Genomic DNA, 17,832 nt, shown 5'->3' on the forward strand with positions numbered 1-17,832 from the left:
TATAGAGTCGCACTTCGATTCCATACTGAATAAAAATATAAACATGAGCGCACCACAAAGTCTATAGCCAGAAAGATTTTTTAACGCCGCTGGAGCGGCATCGCTCGACGCTCACCGCTTGAGCGTTACCAATGTGAACGCACACCAATGCTACTAGAGACCAAAGCACGTACCTTCGACCGAGGTATGTAGAAAAATCATATTCTCTACACGGACAGAAAGATGATATCGAAAATTCAACTAGTACATATTTTTCGGACACTTTTTCTTTTAGAAACTATAGCTTTTTCGTCCTAGTCCGGAAAGTATGTACGCAATGACATAACAAACTTACTATTTTGACATTGTAATAATTGTGTTTTTATGTTTGTAAAAGCTTAAATGGTCTTTAGGTTTGATTTTTCCAATAAATAATTAATGGAAAGCAGCAGTGAAAGCGAGGTTGAAAATGTACACTTCGCAATAAGATCGACTCTAATTCGGTTGTTGTGTCAGAAAACATCAAAGTTGTGCGTAAACTGATAGTTAAATTGAGACTGAGGCATACTTGGGCATTAGTTTCACTCGTCTACATTCAATATTGCATGAACATTTGGCTGTCAAAAAGATTTGTTCGCGTTGAATACCGCATAAATTGACAATCGTTTAAAAACAAAAAATATTCGTGCAGTTAGTTCAGAAATATGTCAGAAGAAACTCAGTAATAATTCTGAGACATACGGAGTATTGTCCCAGAAGTACCTGACCTGGGAGTACACAATCTATTCAGTATATGTTTCAAGTTTGAAGACGCCACGTTGTTTAGTATTTGTTTGGCAGCAATCAATATTGAACTTTTTCAGTGAATTTGTAAACAAGGTAAAAATTGGTCATCGGTATATGTTACAATACCTTTATTTGAATGACATTAGTCCAACCAATATAAAAGCTGTAACAGATTCTACTGTGGATGAGACTGCTCCCTCGTTATCAACAGTAAAATATTGGGTAGCAGAATTTAAACGAGGCCGATCGTAGTGGTCGATCAAATAAATATTTGGCTAAAAAGAAAGCATTGTTTCATCAAGACAATGCCCCAGCTCATACACCCTTTATTGCAATGGCCAAAATTAATGAATTAAAATTTGAATTGCATGCACCCTATTCGCCAAATTCAGCCCCCAGTACCCAGACTAGAAAAAATGGCTCGGTAGTCAAAGATTTTCCAACAATAAAGAGGTGGTATCCGCAATTAATGGCTACATTGCTAGGAAAGCTGTATGGAGCTAAAAGGATATTACGTTGGAAAATAAATATATTTTTTTCCAAAATTTTTGTTTAGCTGGGTACTTCTGGGACCATCCTCGTATTTATTAAACGGGTCGTTTTTCTTTACCACATATTTCGTCATAACGAAAAACTTCGTTAGTCAGATCACATAATCTCTCGATTTCACGAATTCGTTCTGTATATTTTCATCTGTCCGAGCCGTGTTGACAATATGTCAAAAGTAAAAACATTTTCTTAACCATTTCCGTCACCAAATGTCACCAAAAAAGAAAAAAAGCTTATTTTATTACTGTTTTCCTTGCATTAAACACACCGATGAAGACCCCGATGAATTGCTAGTTAAAAATTTCGGAACTGAATTCACCGAGTACGAATATGTTATTGAAAATTTGGCAATCAGACGAGCACCAAAAATTTTATTTGATCAACACCAACCACCACCTATATTAAAACAGAAGCATCAAACTATTCCGAAAATAAAACATACTCAAACCAAAAAACCAAAAGTAAAAGACTTTGGGGCCGTGGTTGAAAGAGAAAGCGTTGCTTACGATGTTGTAGGACCGGTTGTGAAGCTTGACGCATCCGGAGATGCTGACGAATGCTGTCCCAGAGGAGCACCTAAGTGTATAGATAAAATTAAGGACGATGTTCTCAAAAAGATTTTAATACCACCTTGTCACGTATTCAGAGTAGAGCATCCAACTCCAAAAATCCAAAAGGTAAAGTATAAACTATACTACAACGATGAAGTTAAACTGATCATTGAGAGAGAAGTGAGGTACGTGTGCTAAATCTATGACCATTTTCAGAATATACTTAGTCATAATATTTCAGCTCACGGGTAACAGATAACAGATTATAAAAAAAGTTTGGTAATTATACACTTTCACGGTCACCTGGTTTTTTTGGCTCTAGAAAATCGAAAAATGGATGGATTTTAATGATCTTGGTCTCAAAATGTTCCATTTTACGGCGGATTTATAAAAAAAATTAGTAGAAATAGTTGGAATGAAAATTTCTCATAGTTTTACTGTTTTAAATCGTAAAAAAAACGGTTTTGCAAAATAATCCTTTACCAAAAATTATGGTAATTATATTCTTTCGCGGTCACCTGGTTTTTTGGTTAGGTTAGGTTAGGTTAAGTTGGCTCTAGAAAATCGAAAAATGGATGGATTTTAATGATCTTGGTCTCAAAATGTTCCATTTTACGGCGGAATTATAAAAAAAAATACGAAAATTAAAAAAAATAAATATTTTTTACAGTTTCATGACTTTAAATGCAAAAAAAATGAATTTCTACATATAATCCTTCCTAACTGTTTCTGACGTCGTGGAATCAAGTTCGTATATTTTTTTTCGCAATTTACATAAAAAAATGAATATTTTGAAAAAAAAAAGTTTTTCTTCTATTTAAGGTTTAAAACTATTAAAAACCGCAAATTCAACCACTACCCCCGTGTTTTTCATAAATTCGTCGTAAAATGGAACATTTTGAGACCAAAATTATAAAATTTATCTATTTTTCGATTTTTAATGGTCCAAAAACTATTAACATTGAAGAATATAGTACGAAACTATTCACGAAAATTGATTGTTTTTCATCGATTTCATTTTAAGCTATAAAAACTGAAAAAATCATTCTTTTTGGATTTTTTTTAAATTGTTTATTAATTTATGTAGAATACAAAAAAAAATATAAGAACTTTATCTGATAATGAGATAATTTTTTGTAAAGGATTATTTTGCAAAACCGTTTTTTTTTACGATTTAAAACAGTAAAACTATGAGAATTTTCATTCCAGCTATTTCTACTAATTTTTTTTATAAATCCGCCGTAAAATGGAACATTTTGAGACCAATATCATTAAAATCCATCCATTTTTCGATTTTCTAGAGCCAAAAAACCAGGTGACCGTGAAAGTGTATAATTACCAAAAGTTTTTCGTCAATTTTTACCTGTTATTTTGAACTGATTTTCAATGGAAAAATACCTAAAATCAAGACGATGCATCATGTAAAACCTAAAAAAAGGTCTAAAAAGTAGAATTCTACGTTCTCGATCATTTCACAAGGAGCTGGACCTTGATACTGAAATAGTTCGGTACTTTGATTAGAAGCATGAACAAATTTCGGTTTCAAGACCAACAATCAAAAACACAAAGTTCTAGATATGAATTCTTGAAGGAAAAGTTGAAGGTAGAAAACATGATAAACTAGACTGGCATCAGGGGCGTAGCCAGGATTTAGTTTTGGGGGGGTTTGGTTTGAATTAAGTAAAACAACAAAAATGAAACATGAAATTTAATATCCATATATTCATCGGAAAAATTACTAAATAGGTATTTATAAAGTTCTTAACTTTAAATGAAATGGTTAAATTAATTTCGTTCCTCTGAGCTAAATCTAAAATTATTAAAGAAGAAATCTTCGGCTTTTTCTTTTAAATATATCCACTACTTCACTTGCATGAATTTCTGTCCCATTGTGAATATCTGGGGTAAAAGTGGATACAGGAATGGTAGCCAAGATTTATCGTAATGTGTAAATATTAGGATATCGCAAATATCTAAGCATTCCAAACTAGATTTCGGGGTAGCCGAGATACTTGTCATCACTATTTTCCATACTTCAAGTTCTGCTTTAACCACTGATATGTTGCACTGACGAGTACATGGAAATTGCTTCTTCAATTTCAGAGCTGGCAGTAAAATTTGAAGGTAAAACACCAGATAATGCTGATACTACTACAAGACGTTTGGTAAACCTTTCAACCAATTGTTGATTTGTATAATCAAGAAATGGAATGAACAAATTAATTTTGTAATATGTGCATACATCCAATGCAGGAATGTTCGGTCTATTTAATTGTCGTCGGGCGACGCGTGGCATTCGCAATATACCACCATTATCTTCTAGTAAAACCTTTGCGTATGTGTTGTAAGACATTAATTATTATAAGTCTTCCAGCTCGGCTGCAACTGCGTCTACCTTACATCAAAAGATGGCGCTAGACCTCTCTTCACTCCTCGTATTTTTTCGGTATAATATTAGGTACTATTTTGCTTATTTTGGGGGTATGGCCCCCCAAAACCCTTCCCTTGGCGACGCCACGGCATAATGTCTTTGAAACTACTCTGGTTAATCCTTTATAATAAATTGATACTTTGCAAAAAGAAGATTTGTAAGGCATTTCTATCAATTACTTTTTTTTCTTTTATTAATTTTTGGTTTAACTAATCGTTTTTATCTTCTCACATCATATGTAAGCTTGAGCTTAATTTGAGTCACTATAATACATTAAGCACCAGTTTTTTCTTGTATTTGTCATTTGAATTACGAAAAAGTTATTTAAAGTAAGTTCATTTTCTGGGTGAGTATTCTCTTAACTTCTTATATAATGTTAATTTCATTGAATCTGTACTATCTACATGTATGCCAGGGGCTTGATCCAGAATGTTTTCTGAAATTCATCTCTTATTTTCTACTCTCAACGTAACCTTCGGCTAGACTGTTGAATTTCCATCCTCCATCCATCCTTAAGCATTAAGTAGACCCAGGTACTGAGCAATAGTAATTTTCCAATGGTATTAATGCCTACGGGTTATACGCCACATGTTCCAGTATAATATTGCACAAAAAATCTGTCGTGCTCCACAGCAGGAGGTCTAATATTTCTATACTTTTTGAGGAGGTCAACAAGATTGACACCAGCAATATTCCCAGCAGTGAGCACAAATTAGCAAATAACGTGTGTTTTGCTTACCGGAATTGTAATTTTTAAAAAGGAAACTTCATCAAATATGTCTCCCTCTCGTCAGTTCGGTGTTTCCGCAGGCTCCCACAATCACTATTATCATTGCGACCTAAGGAACAGATTTATTTAATAATAAATCATAAACATATCGAAAATTTAGTCGTATTTTTGCAAATAGAAATATTTTGTCTTCAACCTTTTTTATAAATCTTTCTACATTCTCCTTCGCCAAAATCTCCACAGACCGTCTCTTCAGCGAAGACAAAAACATAGTATACTTCTTGATATCGACATTTTTGAGCACGATGAGTTCAGATCTCCATATTGAATATGTAGTCAACAAAGTTTCAAAATAAGCAAGGGTGTCGCACCATCTTTCAAATTTTTGGTAGGCCAGGGCGTATCTACTTCTCGATTTTTCAGTTATTAAACTACTCACTGCAAACTTTCTTACTTCAAATGGAATGTCTGATTCGTTATTTGAAGACATTTCAAGTAATTACTTTTTACTTGTTTTGACTTATTTTGGAAAATCGTTGCTTCCATAGTAACAACACCATTTGATTCCACATTAATATTTTCATTTCAAGATACTATTAAATATTATAAGAGCACGGAATTAGATAGAATGTTGTACGTAAACTTTATGAAAATAGTGGTGTTACGTAAATAACTATTGATTCAACTTTTATTGATCAACAAAATTTTACATTGACTCTACGAAAAATCAACGTTTTATATTTTAATACTTCGTTCTAGTAAGGTTTCAGCCGAAGTACATAAATGCAGCGATGGAAGCATGCTAAGAAGACAGAGCATGCCAATAAGACAGAGCATTCCAAGCGAAATCAAACAGACTATTGAAGCATTGAAAGTAGCCAAACCACCTGTTACCTCCACACTATCCAAAAAAAATAGAAGACAATTAGTCCGAAGTGTATCTGATACCAGTTGTGATAAGGAAACTTTTTGTAATTTTTTAGGTATAGTGGCATATTATAAAAAGTTTATAATTTTGAAAATTATCTAATAGTAGATTTATATAAAGTATTTTCATTTGCTTTTTGTGTGCAGGGGCGTTGTCCTGCAAAAACAAAACAACTTTGGATAGTTTTCCTCGTCTTTTCTCTTTAATTTTTTCCCTTAGAGTGGTAAGAATAGTAATCTACAGTTATTGTTCTACGCTTATTCAAAAAATCAATTATGATTACTCCATGGCAATCCCAAAAAACTGAAGCAAGAACTTTTCCAGCAGATTTTTGGATACGAAACTTCTTAGGTCTTGCAGAATCAGAGTGTCGCCATTCTATCGATTGTTGCTTTGGTTCTGGATCGTAGAAATGTACCCATGTCTCATCCATAGTAACAATTCGGTTTAAGAAGTCTACATCGTTTTCAAATCACAGATCGAACGCGATGCTTCTATCCTTGCACGCTGTTGTTCAACATTCAAACATTTGGGGATCCATTTTGCACCAATTTTTCTCATGTCCAAATTGATGTGTACTATATGATGAACGCCTTCGTATGAAATATTCAGTGCTTCAGATATTCTGATAAAATGTCATGAACTGCATCGATATTTTCGGGGATTGACACAGAAACTGGCCTTCCCGATCGGTCCTCATCTTCAATTGAAAATTTACCTCTTTTGAAGTTTGCAGTTCAATTTTTCACGGTCGCATACGAAGGACATTGAACGCCAAGAGTATTAAGTATATCTTCGTAAATCTGCTTACTTATTAACCCTTTCAAACACAGGTACTTGATGATGGCTCGATACTCCAGTTTTTCGATTTTCACAATTTCGGTGGACATATTTTTTCTTTTAATTTATTGCGTAACTCTGGTTTACTTTTTTGACGTCAAACTTTACACTGACACTTTTAATAAGTTATTGTTCGTTGCTATGGTAACGCAATATTTTGTTTATGCATGGAACTGGTCTAGGCTAACTAGATATCAAGACATTCTCGTAATCTTTCTACGTTACCCCCTCACAATTTTAACTCCCAACACATACGGAAAAACTGAAAATAAACTAAACTCAAAAGTGATCTAAGTCACAAATGGTTGCCAGATGCTCGACTCAATACAGAAGAGAGCAATTTGACTTATAGGCGATCCATAGTTGACCAGAAAAGCTTTGAGCATACAAAAAAGATCGCTGAGCTGATTTTACAGTTACTTTCACGGTAAATGAATGCTCTTCCGAGATGTCCAAGATAATCCCACCTGGCACAGTATTTACAAGACCTGCTCAACAGTAGACGTGACTCAGGAACATCAAGTTCGTCTATTGAAATCCTTGAGAGGCAGGAGGATTCAAGTTGCCAGCGAATCAACAGGTCGAGTTTCTCCAAAGCGGCTGCCAACGCGTTGTCAACTGGTTGGGAACCAGCTGCCGCGTCTGTAGTTCCCTATACAAATACAAATGTTATTACTCATTGCAAATTGGTTTGCACCAGAAATGAGTTTCTTTTGTCTTGATCCGTGTGTATTCGGCCTAATACTGCCTAGTCGACCGGAGGCTGTACCACTACAGTTTTCTCAAAGAAAAGTTTTTTTTCTTTATTAATAATTGGAAAATATATTTTTTTGTGTATTCCAGATCCTGAAATTAAACAACACGATAATAAAAAAGATATTCGGTCGTCGCTTTTAGATGTATTTCCAAATCCCAATAAAAGAAAAAGTATATCGAAGTTTCAACAGGGCAGAAATTCATTACCAGTGTCCAAATTAGCGGAACCTGGTGTTCAACATGGAAAATGTAATCTAGTTTTGGTTGTAAGCTAAATCTGACAAGACAATAATATTAGTACTATTGTTTTATGTACGGGGTGTTTGAAAAACTGAAATTATATGTATTAGAGGGGTTATTGTAATTCAACAATTTCATTCAAAAAGGGAATATGTTATTAAAAAATTTAACAAGTAAATAATCACACTTTTCGTTCCAGCATTTTAGATCAGTTTCCTAATAATAATTTCACAAGAGAATCATCTTTTTCTGTTTTAGACGTGAGTTTTGAAAGTCATACTAAAATTATTTCGTTTTTCAATGTATATTTTCATATTTTAGGTGAATAAAACGGATGATCAAGTAGGAGCAACGCCCAAAGTAAATAAAAATGAGAAAAATACGAAGCAATTTATAAAATCAGTATCTGACAGTATTGATGAATCGGACAAAAATCAAAATATGAAATGGAAAATTGTTATTAATAAACATAAAAGTAAGTTTTTCAAATACAATTTTAATTTATAATAACTTATTTCTTATAATAAACGCAATATTGAGATATATTTCTAATAAAATATACTGGTGAAGTACCAGTGATTAAACACGAATTTAGGAACAGTTGGAATAAAACATTTTCAATTCGTTTTTTTTTTTTCAAATTAAGGCTGGGGTGCTGTACAAATAATTTCTGTTCACAGCTTATACAGCATTATGAACGAACGATACAAAATCGAAGATAAAAGTCAACGAAAGAATATGAAAATATTTGCAAACCAACACAGGACTAATACAGAGTCATAGTATTAGAATGGATAATAAGTAAAATCGGTTCTTAGAGAACAGGGACATTAAAAACAAGGCTAACGCAACTAATGGCATATACAGAAAATGTAGGAATCCTGCCAACATCGGAAACCGAGCTTAAGGAAATTTGCAGAGCTCTCATAGAAATGGCAGAGTCAACGAAGATGAATCGAAGTTTATGATAATGACAACACCACAAAGGAAAAGAGCGATGAAATGCTTTTCAAATCAAATGAATGAATAAAAAGTAATGACCTTAGAACAAGCTCAAAGTTATGTATATCTTGGGGTGGTTATCAATGACGACGGTGTCGAGGAGAGAAATCTAGAAGCAAGGAGTTCGAAGGAAAATAAATAGTTGGGAGCACTGAATACGATAAGTTTAAAAAAAATCTCCGGAAAAGCGAAGATACATTTGTACAAAACAATAATGAGACCAACAGTGAGCTACGGAAGTGAAACGTGGATTCGTAAAAAAGTTGAGAAAGTGAAGCCAGATATATGGAAAAGAAAAATACTAGGGGTGAAAAGAAGGGATAATTTTGGATGACAAGAACAAATAATGAAAAACTGAATTTCTTTAGAGAAACAGAACTAAAAGGCCTGCGTATATAACATCACTCAATAAGTCATGTAACTGACTAGATGGTGCTGCCATTATCAAATCCATATGATATTTATTAAGTAATAACTATCAAAAAACTATGTGTAAGATTTCATAAAATATTAATTAATCAGAAAAAAGTAACAGCCATTTAACTTTTGTTATTTTCAAAACAATGGATTCAAAACAATTTCGTGTGTTAATTTATCATTGCTTCTTGATGAAAAAAGAAACTGTAAGTTTAGAAATGGCTTCAAAAGTGTTATCCAGACTCTGCTCCATCGAAAAGAATCATTTGTTTTTGGTTTTCCGAAATTTAACGTGGTCGTATGGTGGACGTTCTGGTCTTGATTGAGGTTATTATTCTAAAAACATCAAAAAATTCCACAAATTGATTATATCTAATCGTAAATTTAAATTGCGTGAGATGGCTGAAGCCAGAAAGATATCAGAAGGCAGCGTTTTTACAATTATGCATGAATATTTGACCATGAGAAAGCTTTTTTCAAAGTGGGTGCCGCGTTTTCTCAAAGTCGATCAAAAACCACAACGTGTTGATGATTTAAAGCAGTGTTTGGCCATGTTTATACATAATAAATCCGATTTTTTGTGTTGATATGTGACAATAGATGAAACATGGATTCATAACTTCATTCCGGAATCAAAACGATCATCATCTGAGTGGACTGCATCCGGTGAACAACGTCAGAAGCGTCCAAAGGCACAAGGTAAGGTTATGCCTTCAGTATTTTGGTATCAGCTTGGAATATTGTTCTTCGACAATCTCCAAAAGGGAGAGACAATCAACAACACAAAGTTGTTGGATCGTTTGAATGCAAAAACCAAGAAAAACGGGCTCCTATGTCGAAGAAAAACCCAATGTTTCACCAAGATAATGCACCCATTCACAAGTCGATGGCGACGATGGTTAAATTGAACGAATTATACTTCGAATTGCTACCTCATCCACAGTATAATCCAGATCTGGTCCCCAGTGACTACTAGCTATTTGCTGATCTCAACGAAAAAAGCTTGCCGCTAAGATATTTAGCTCTAATGACGAAGCAATTGCTGAAACTGAAGCTTATTTTGAGGCAAAAGACAAAATCCTTTTACAAGAACGAAATCGAGAATTTAGAGAATCGTTGCTATGATTTTGTTGCTCTTGAAGGATATTACATTAATGAATAAAATCGATTTTTGGCAAAAAATGTGTTTTCTTAGTTAATTACACGATTTATTGAGCGATGCGTTATATAAGGTTGGTGCGCTTGAAGAAAAACTTACGGGGTAATATGCAAATTACGGTTCATAAGTTCATTTTGAGACTCTGTGGTTATATTTAGGAAATTTAAGTTTATAAACTCATTTATAGTTACCGATGTAGGTTGGGTAAGTTGTATATGAACTTATTGCGTTACCCTGATTTTCCACGATTTAATACTATTGTACTACACTGTAAAGTCGACTTTACAGTACTAGGGTAAACCAGGCAAACGTGTCCCAGTCGGATATGTGCCCCACTCGCGAAACTCAGTGAAGCATTTTAAATTTGGCGCTTATTTGATCCTAGCTGGTCAGTGTTCCAAGTATGGCCGCAATGTAAACAACACTGTGCTGGTTTTTATTTAGTTTTAGTGAGAAAAAGTGATTAAAAGGTTTGTATGACTACATGAATTTGTTTTATATCTATTTTCACGTTGATTAAAAGTATTTGCTCCATATTATTTCGTGTTTTTAAAGTTTTTATCGAAAACTAACCTCATTTTACTTTTATTTGCCTATAATTACGTTCCGTTTTTCGTAACAAATATCAGAATTATTTAAGTGGGGCACATTACACTGTACATCGTCTAATGCGCCCCGATTTTTTTCGGCTAATGTGCCCCATTTGGAGATAATTCCTGAATTCTTATTTTGATTACTTTTTAATATTTTTTTTTTTTTAGGAAATGGGAAAGGTTAAAGCTGTTGATCCAAGAAAATGGACGGCAAAAAATATGCAGAAGGCGGTGGAGGATGTAATAAATAAGAAAATGGGAGTAAATGAAGCGAGTCGTTTATATGAAATACCTTCGCGCACATTGCGAAGACACATCCTCAAGGGTTGGAGGTCTAAGCAGAGAATTGGAAGACCTTCTGAATTGGGATATGAGAACGAACTAAAACTTGTAGCTCACATTAAAAAGCTTGAATCCATCGGATTTCCCTTGGAGCCATCGAGACTGCAGTCTATAGCTTACGACTTTGCTGAAAATCTTCGATTGCCACATCGATTCAATAATGAGAAGAAGTCAGCAGGCTGGGATTGGTTTCAAGGATTTATGAAACGTCATCCAGACCTGAGTGAACGTAAAGCAGAAGGCCTGTCATTGGCAAGAGCTAGTGGTATGAATAGACAGTGAAGTAGAGTTGCAGCTTAGTGAATCTAGCGAAGAATGTTCTGATGAAAATGAAAACACATGTGTAGAATGTCACGAGAATTACTACCGTAGTAGTAGTTATAGAGATAAATGCAATAACTGCGGTACCAAAGAAAAAGGAAAAGGGAAAGGAAAAAGAACCTCTAAATGAGAGGTTTTGCTGGGGCACATAAGACGGATCTATCCTTGTAATGTGCCCCACCCTAAGTTTCACAAAATTGTTGATCTCAGTTATATTCAATTATATTTTAGAAGATTTTTTAGTTTTTTTTTATGCCAATTGAGTCAGAGGTTAAGACTGATTACTTTAATAAACATGTTCTAAACAAAAAATGATTTTTATTTCGATTTTTCGAATAGTGGGGCACATTTGCCTGTTTTACCCTAATTTAATTCCGGAAAATGGCACTTTACGGTATCCTTGTACTTTACAGCAATCTTAAATTCTCCCAATTAAATTAAATATATCTGCCTTTGTTTATAATGTTACCTAAGTGACTTCTGTTAATTTTCATTTTTTTAAACAATAAGAGAATAATCAAAGGAGCTATTTTTCAGTAAAATTGTCAGATATGACATTTCATATTTTAATATAATTTTACTCTTTATTTAAAACTGAAAAAAACATATTACGATATACGTCCGTAAGTTATGATTACGGTACTCTATTGGATATTATTGACACTCGTTTCCTTCGTCGCCTCGTCCATAAACATCTACCTCGTACCGTACTAAATCACTTCCCGGACTTAACGTAAATAACAATAATACTAGACAGCGCATTCGATGAAATTCGTGTTCCAATTTTACATTTTTTCTCTAGTTTCTCAAAACATTTCACCAATCATCGCACACATCGCTTCTCTCTAAAGTTTGCACAACTATAGGAAGTATATGAATTGTGTAGTCTAGTTCACTATGACATGACATATAGAGATTCATATCTCTATGTTTCCTCTACTGTTTTGTTTGACAACTAATTTGACAATTGATAGTTTCTTTGAGGTTAGTTCATTATACTGTAATGTAGATATAGAAGTATAAGTTTTTAACAAAGTAATGGGTGTGGCAATTACATATGTTGTCCACTAGGAATAATAGATGATTCTAAATGAATAAGCTCGAAAATATTTAACTAATATATTAAATACTTTGATTTTTTTTCAGTTACGTCAAGTTCTGAAGACAAATAAAAATGACATTTTCATTAATAAGGCATTTTAATTTAAAAATCTTGTATGGTCAATGCAACCTTTTTTATAATATCATTGTTTTATTTTATTGATGTGTATGGTTCTTCAATTTCAAATGGAAATGTATCAGGTATGTAAATTACTATTTTTGGCATCATGCTTTATATCAAACAACGATCTCTCGGGCTCCTTCGCCCTTTTATAGTGGTTCTGGAACGGTATTAGACCCTTCAGAAACTGTTTTTAAAGTAAGTACCGTTTTTAAATTATACCGCCACTGCACTCCGGCGGTTTAACAGTATTACAGTAAAATGGAAGAAAACACACGATAAAGGATTTTATTCAGGTCTGAAGAATTTCCTGTTGTATATTTTTTAACGATGAAATGAAAAAATCTGGCCCACGAAACGATAAGTACAGTGGTTAGGTTAGATTAGCAATTTTAAATTATTAGGTTAGGTTAGCAATTTTACCCATTGCAAATGAATTGAAACGTCATTGATCCGTTTCAGCTCCCAAAATACCCCCTCCGTTGTTTTTGAATAAGAAAAATGTATTTACAAAAAGACAAATTTATTTATAAATGAACAAATACATATTCTATAAAAAATAATAAAAAAGTAAACTGTCTACGGAAGACGTCAGCGTTTAATTTTCGTCACTGGTTTTCGCTTTTTTTTTTTCGTCACGCTTTGATCATTCTCTTACTCCCAAGTACAACCAGATCTTCATACACGAACACTCCAACTTTCTCCCACATTCTCAAGATCTCCTTTGTAGAGTTATAACCTTCTCTATCTCTGGCTTCTCATCAAAACTAATTTTCGTTGAACTACCATTTGCTACTGTAATATAATTTAACTCTTCGGTTATCAGTTCTTGAGAGTTTTCCTCGAGGATTTTTCCAGAGAAACAATTTTCTCTACCACTGACACTTCGGGTTCCAATCCTTAAAAAGTTCCAGGCTACAACTTCTCCCATGCACATGTTAAGGTCCTCGATATAACACCCAACTAGGCCTGATTAATAGTTTTTAGGCATATCACGATGTTAAATGGGCTGCAGAATAGGAGCGGTGTTGGATGGAAGCTAAATAACCTTCATAAACTTGAACTCTTCGAGTAAATCATCTCCGAGTTTTGGAGGGTGAGCAGGAGCATTGTCAAAAACAAGAAGGGCTTGCATGGATAAGTTGTTTTCCTGTAGATATTAACAGAAAGACCAAACACCAGGTTTATCTATTCCACAAAGAATTTCCTGGTGACAAACGCTTCGGATTTGTCATCCACATAACTTGTAGTTTTCTTTTTAAATCTGAAATGACGCAAAGTGCTAGAGTTATTCCATCCTTCATGAGTTTGTGACCTGGTATCGTCTTCTCTCCAGCCATTATGTAAGTCCTATTCGGTATATTTTTCCAGAAAAGCACTGTCACGTCACAGTTAAAGACGGAACGCGCCGGAGAACCCATTTTGGGATACTGTACGCTGAAGAATTGGGAATCAGCTTATGTAATATTGAGCAAATAATCCATGAGCAGCTTGATTATCGCAAAATTTCAGCCAGATGGGAGCCAAGACTTTTGAATTTTGAGCAGCAATTCACACGCTGAGAAGTTTGCACGCGACTCCTTCAGCGTTGTGAAGAAGGAGAAGAAAATTTATTGCACCGAATACTCCCCACTGATGGGATTTGGGTACATCAGTATATTCCGAAAAGTACATGGAGTCTAAGAAGTAGAGGACGAAAGTCGAAGGCGCGTAAGTTAAAGCTGAAGTTACACTGTCAGCGGGGAAAGTGTTGTGTATCGTGTTTTGGGACTTGAGAGGAGTAGTTTCGATAGATTTTCTCACTGAACAACGAACTGTGAACGCGCAGTATTATCAGTATTATAATAACCTTCCAAAAAACACGGTGAAACCTGTCTAAAGATCAAAACAACGCGATATTTCAATCCATAGTGCGAAATTGCTGCAAGACAACGCCAGTCCGTAGACAGCTTGGCTTATGATGGAAACATTCAATAATTGGGTTCGGAAACACTGGAACACCGTCTTTATAGTCCCGATTTGTCGCCATGTGACTATTATTTGATCCATTTAGCGAACTGCGATTCAGAAGTGATGCGAAGGTAGAATCATTCGATCGCAAATGGTTACGTGACAAGCCGAGAGATTTTTACGAAAAAGGCATCCAGAAACTATGTAGGAAAAGTGTTAGAAAATGCAGCTCTGTAACTTAATATTAGAATTTTTTATAGCGAAGTTTCGATTTATATTTGAATCAGTAAAGTACGTTTAGAAAATCTTGGTACTTACTTTCAAAACATTCCTCGTATATCTTGTTTATTTTACGAATATAAATATTTTAACATCAGTGAATCTATTTATTGTAAGCATTTTTGACCTGATACTACTGTTATTATGGTTCCCTTAGCGTTCTTAAATACTACATATTTTGAGAATGCACACAATTTATATCTAGTTTTTTAATGTGCTTTTATTATCTTAATTATCATATTATTTTATTTCAGTTTCGCGATATAACATTTGGTTTGTAGTAGTACTCACTATTTTATTTCTCCTATTTATATTGTATACCTTCTACCGATTGGTCGACAAAATTATGACACCTCCCAGTACTAATTTCTTCGTTGTTACCAATCCACCAAATAATTCGACGATATTAGCTCGTCGAAGTCAAGTCAAAGTGTCTGTCAGTGATCATATCAAGGTACGTTTACACGTATATATAAAAGTTAAACTCAAATTTTTATGTCAGTTGTCACCCTTGCGTAAATATAACCCAACTTTTCCAAAATAAAAAAAAAATCCGTTCATATTGGTTTAAAATTCAAGAGGTTTATAAACAAACAAGATCATGCAGCATCAACTGCTATAATTAAGCTTGAGATAACGAAAACTTTATTTATCTACTAATACTACATTAGCTTCAAGTAAATTGATAATTTTGATAATTTCTTCATCATCATCGTCGTGTTCATCCAATATGAAGTGCACATCTTCAGCTATTTTAACAGAACCGAAACCCTTTAGTCAATTTAATATCGTAAAAACGTGACAAGTGACGTAATGGCTTTGCCCTTCCGTCTGTCGCATCCATATTAATAGGCAACCCATCTTCTATCAACATTGGGGTCAGATTTGTTAATTGATTTATAGAAAGAGGTTATGTAAGTTTGTGTAGGTTATGGTTTATTTTAGAAATGGCCCTCATATAGGAAAACTTTTATTCTGCATGGTTTTTAATAGGTTTTCTGTATCAGTAAGATACTCGCTTACCATATGTACGTCGACCTCGAGCCTGAAAGTAAGCTAGAAGCTTAACAAGAGAAGAAAGTACAACAAAAAATGGCTTGACGAACTGAACAGCTATATTGTTCCCTGTCGTCGGTCATTCGACGAGTGGTTGGTTAAACGGCATTCCCCTTATAGGATTTCTTCTCGTTTCATACACTTGGCCTTGGAGGTTGTTGACTATAGTTATGCGTTGCATGCTTTCTATGTATGAGATTTTCCAAGTCTTCTGGAAAAGCTTTCGAAAACTCCAGAAAAATGGGTTAAAACACCTAGTATATATTGACTGTTTTTTTCAATACGCGTTGTTATTAACTGAATGACATCAGTTTTGAAACATTCATCTTGGTCAAAAATGGAATTAAATCGCGAACATTTTCATGCGTTGATTTTCTATGAATTTTGAGGTGAATTAAACCAACAGCAGTGTGCTGATCAACTCGCTTCGATTTTGTGGTCGCACTTCGCTACAAGGATGAATTTCGTGAAGGTCATCTCAAAATCGGCTCTTGTGCCAGAAAACATCGATGCTGCACGTAAACTGATATTGTAACATCGTAATGTGACGTACCACAAGACTAATGCATACTCCTATACATTCAATATTGCATGAACATTGAGATGTAAAAAATATTTGTTCATGCTGGATACCGGATAATTTGACAATCACTCAAAAAAAGCTTGTGTCGATCGGTGCAAAGAAATGCTGAAAAAATTCAATCGTGGTGCTTCAAAAGACCTCTAGACGTCTTTAATGGCTGATTTTATATTTCGCTACCGTGGCTGATATAAGTGTTGATATCCGGATTACTTTCCGATAATTCATATCATGATGGGGTTAAGGCCGATTCATATACTTGACTTTCCGTTTGTCGTTGCCGTTGACGTTAAATATTGAAATGCATAAGACCATTCATAGTTGCCGTCTGCCGTTGGTAACTTTCAACATAAACGAATTTTATCTTTTTCCGTCGGCCGTTCGTAGCAACTTTCGGGGCAATATAAAAGAGCCAATCACATTCGCTTGCATTTGTCACTTGATTTTGCCTAATGTTCCAATAAAAAAACCACAAAAATATGACTAAAACAAAAAGCAGTACACACGTCAAAAAGAACAACAAAATTTTTAGGTTATCTACAGCAACGTCAAGTTTATGACTATGGTCAATAGATGTCAAACAGCAAACGTCATCCGCGAACGGCAAACCGAAAGTCAAGTTTATAAGTCGGACTTTAATCCGGACATATCTACTATTCAAATAACCTTAAGGTTGTATCTGAATTTCACTCGACTGACTATATAATTAGAAAATACCGCGTTATACTTACTTTAAATTAACATATATTTTATCAGGCTCATGAGACGTTATCCTTGTCTAATGAATCTAACGAAGCACCTTCCTCGTCGTACATCAGTACCCGTTATCATCACAATAGTAATCCTGACTTTTCTTCCGATATAAACAGTGAAGAAATTGGTTTTAAGCCAAACAGAAATCCAAAAGCACCCGAAGAAAGACGACATACAGAAAAAATCAAGTTAAAGATGATGCAGACTTCAAATGAAGAAGTTGAACCTAAATTTACTTTTTACTCGGGAAGAACTAAATTGTCTTGATATGTACGTGACATACCTATCATAAATAATTTATATTTCTAGTGATAGCTTGTTAAAATAAAAAAAGGTACTATTATCGTGGTTTTCTTATAAAATATGTA

The 17,832-nt window shown here is 34.2% G+C and overlaps 2 protein-coding genes across 2 annotated transcripts; both read left to right on the top strand.

The window, feature by feature from the left end:
• Positions 1 to 1,460: 1,460 nt before the first annotated feature.
• LOC130904268 (uncharacterized) lies at positions 1,461 to 11,585 on the top strand. Its single transcript, XM_057816932.1, has 5 exons — positions 1,461 to 1,991; positions 5,790 to 6,009; positions 7,638 to 7,816; positions 8,112 to 8,150; positions 11,130 to 11,585. Exons 1-5 carry the CDS (start codon positions 1,524 to 1,526, stop codon positions 11,583 to 11,585), a joined length of 1,362 nt encoding a protein of 453 aa, XP_057672915.1. The 5' UTR covers positions 1,461 to 1,523.
• Positions 8,164 to 17,805, top strand: LOC130903840 (uncharacterized). The gene is made up of 4 exons (XM_057816183.1): positions 8,164 to 8,265; positions 12,771 to 12,926; positions 15,330 to 15,529; positions 17,468 to 17,805. The coding sequence occupies exons 2-4, from the start codon at positions 12,842 to 12,844 to the stop codon at positions 17,729 to 17,731; spliced, it is 549 nt and encodes a 182-aa protein (XP_057672166.1). The 5' UTR covers positions 8,164 to 8,265; positions 12,771 to 12,841; the 3' UTR covers positions 17,732 to 17,805.
• Positions 17,806 to 17,832: the final 27 nt, after the last annotated feature.

Source organism: Diorhabda carinulata, chromosome 2, assembly GCF_026250575.1.
Source record: "Diorhabda carinulata isolate Delta chromosome 2, icDioCari1.1, whole genome shotgun sequence".
NCBI lineage: Eukaryota > Metazoa > Arthropoda > Insecta > Coleoptera > Chrysomelidae > Diorhabda > Diorhabda carinulata.